The 3,356-nt window shown below is 29.7% G+C and overlaps 1 protein-coding gene across 1 annotated transcript; it reads left to right on the top strand.

Moving 5' to 3' along the window:
- Nucleotides 1-1,122: 1,122 nt before the first annotated feature.
- On the top strand, nucleotides 1,123-1,895 carry LOC124935838 (ras-related protein RABA1f-like). The gene is made up of 2 exons (XM_047476271.1): nucleotides 1,123-1,343; nucleotides 1,463-1,895. Exons 1-2 carry the CDS (start codon nucleotides 1,123-1,125, stop codon nucleotides 1,893-1,895), a joined length of 654 nt encoding a protein of 217 aa, XP_047332227.1.
- The last annotated feature ends 1,461 nt before the right edge of the window (nucleotides 1,896-3,356 follow it).

Genomic DNA, 3,356 nt, shown 5'->3' with positions numbered 1-3,356 from the left:
CAAGGTTTTTCATTAGCATACACCTCACATGGGTATTTTAGTATTTGAAAATATTTACTTTAAATGTGAGTTTATATTACATTGTTGTTTTATAACTTTAAAGTATTTGTGTATACACTTATGTTTTTCTGCTATGATAATATTTAAAATATTTTATACAATAATGTTAAAGTTTGATATCACTTAAGTAAGATCAGTTGAAAATTTCATAAAAATATCATCGTGCATTAAATTATCATGCCTCACATAAATATATCATTTGTCAATTAATTATATTGATTTATGTGATTATTGTTGGGTCTAGTTTTAATTAAGTACAACGAAAAGTCATTTCATCCTATATTGATATAATTAATTGATAAAACGATTTATATAATATATGATTGAGACAGAAAACTTCGTACCCATTATGAATGACACATTTACTTTTTTTAAATATCTGACCAAGTGAGATATTGTTGGAATTTATAGGTTGTAATAAATAATTATATAAATGTCATCTGTATAAGTTAAAATGATGTTATTTAATGTAAAATCAAGTTTATATATTTAACATTAATATAATATGAAAAATAATCAAAACAAAATAAATCTAATGTCGGTTATTTGGTTCACAAATTATGTTCATGTAATTTTCCCTCTCCCTAGGAAGATAGATAAGTTAATTTATGTACACACCATTTGAATGAATTATTTCAACTTTATGAAACAAAAGATGAGTAAATGTACACTTTAGGATTTATTTCATATAATTCATATAATTCTATCTGAAGATTCAATCTATCCGATATCCATTTTAGGATCTCATCCTTGACAGATTGTGATGGTGATTGAGTTAAATATTTTAGGTTTAGTATGGAGAGATTACTTATTATTTGTCTCCAAATTATATTCCAATAATATTATTTGTCTCAAATTTGGAATTTGGAAGTTATCATTTTATATATATAAATGTAATAGAAAAGAAAACAATGAAATATTCTAATAAGCCTTCTTCAACGAACTCAAACTCCTTAAAAATCTCTCGTTCCCTTCTTTATCTCCATTCCCATTTTCTCTCTCTCTCTCTCCTCTTTCTTCCTCAATTAACCTAAAAAACGATCAAGGAGAAGATAACGAATTATGGGGGCGTATAGAGCAGACGACGATTACGATTACTTGTTCAAGGTGGTTCTGATCGGAGATTCTGGCGTCGGAAAATCAAACCTCTTATCTAGGTTTTCACGAAACGAATTCAGCCTTGAGTCCAAATCTACCATCGGCGTTGAATTTGCCACTCGCAGCATTCAGGTCGACGATAAGATCGTTAAGGCCCAGATTTGGGATACCGCCGGTCAAGAAAGGTTTCCAACCTACCACCCTTGAATTATTTTTACCATTTACATGTCTGAATTACTTGTGATCTTGATTAGGGTTTTCAAATAAAATGAACTAATTTGCATAATCTATGTTAATTTTATAGGTATCGTGCAATCACAAGTGCATACTATAGAGGTGCAGTTGGTGCTCTTGTTGTGTATGACGTTACCCGTCATGTAACATTTGAAAACGTGGCGAGATGGCTTAAGGAGCTTCGTGACCATACGGACACAAACATTGTGATCATGCTTGTAGGAAACAAAGCAGACTTACGCCACCTTAGAGCCGTGTCTTCTGAAGATGCCAAGGCTTTTGTGGAAAGAGAGAAAACATTCTTCATGGAAACTTCAGCATTGGAAGCATTGAATGTAGAAGATGCTTTTACTGAAGTTTTGACAAAGATCTATCATGTTGTTGTTAGGAAGGCTCTTGATATTGGAGGTGATCCGGCTGCTTTGCCTAAAGGACAGACAATAAACATTGGAAGTAGAGATGATGTGTCGGCTGTCAAGCAAGGTGGGTGTTGCTCCTCATAATTATTTATTATATGTTATCTTAGGACTCAATATTCATGATGTCTATATTTCAAATTATGCAATCAACTATTTAATATTATTAGAATCAGTTTTTATCAAACAAAACACTTTGAAATCCTTACTATCTAGCTAGCTTCTTCCTTTGAATATTGTTGGATTGATCATGCATTTGCTGCGTTGCCTGCGTATAATAATACTAATCGATGTCTGAATAAACTATCAGAATGGAAATGGGTGGCTTTAGGTCATCTGCTGTTGAATAATGTTTGTTATTTGTTTTCAAAGCTCTTTTCCATGCTCCAAGTTACTGAAAATAAAAGTGGAGCCATATCCTTCGGATTAACTAGCTATGTCTGATTTCACCCCTATTTACTTGAGTCACGAGTATCTGTTCAAATCTGTATTGGGGGTGTATAGGGTTGAGTATGTAATGGTTGACCCAATTGAAAACCTAATTCAAACCCAAAATATTAATTTGGGTAAGTTAATTTGGTTTGGGTTGAGTTTGGGTTATATTTAATTTGGGTTGGATTAGAGTTATTTAAATTATTTAAATTAAATAAATTTAATTATTATTATTTTCATCATTAGCCTTAGGAATTCACACTCTTCTTACTCACTATATTATTATTTGATATCTCTCGTTACTTAGCAAAAGGAACACAAACAGACCTACACTCAAGTGGGGATACAAAATTAAGTTTTTTGAAATTTATTATTTATATATTTATTTTATACAATTCAGAAAAAACTGATCACAATTGTTAAAACTTATAGAAAAAAGTAACACATCTCTTTAAATCTCTTTAATACCTAGTTTGGTTTTAAAAATAATTTTTTTTACCGTAATTAATGCCTTGTTTATTCATTCCATCTATTATTTAATTAATTAATTTATTAATTAAAATATCCAAGTATTTTTAAACGAATCAAAAATATATTAAACCGATAAAAAAACGTATTAAACATTTCATAAACGTGTTAAACGGACCAAAACGTGATAAATGTGTCAAAAGTGTGTTAAATGGATTAAAAACATACTAAACGAGTCAACGACGTATTAAACGGATCAAAACAAGTTAAACTATTTGTTAAATATGTTTAAAAAAGTGTTAATTGAGTCAAAAACGTATTAAACAGAGCAAAATAAATCAAATAATTGTTAAACGGTAAAATGTGTGTTAAACGTGTCAAAAATATAATAAATGTGTTGAAATGAAATTTTAATTTGTCACCCAATTCAAAATTTAATTTGATAGTGAATATTAGTTAGGTAATACATGTTGATTGAGTTTATCTATTTACTCACGTAGTGGTGCCTATCTATCCTTTAAACAAACACATCATAAAGTACCTATCAAGTAATATACTAATTAATGTGAGATCCAAGTTTTAATTTGGCACATTATACCAATCTGCTCATGGTCGACTCACTATTAATCATTCATGTTTTACATTTGA

Source organism: Impatiens glandulifera, chromosome 4 (genome assembly GCF_907164915.1).
Source record: "Impatiens glandulifera chromosome 4, dImpGla2.1, whole genome shotgun sequence".
NCBI classification, from domain to species: domain Eukaryota; kingdom Viridiplantae; phylum Streptophyta; class Magnoliopsida; order Ericales; family Balsaminaceae; genus Impatiens; species Impatiens glandulifera.
Note: the sequence above shows the minus strand (reverse complement) of the source record. Positions and strands in the feature narration are given on the sequence as shown.

What these genes read in the sequence shown, in the direction of transcription:
- LOC124935838 (XM_047476271.1), top strand. Translation starts at nt 1,123, where the DNA reads ATGGGGGCGTATAGAGCAGACGACGATTACGATTACTTGTTCAAGGTG. An exon ending in GATACCGCCGGTCAAGAAAG is followed by an intron (nt 1,344 to 1,462) that starts GTTTCCAACCTA and finishes TTAATTTTATAG; the next exon opens with GTATCGTGCAATCACAAGTG.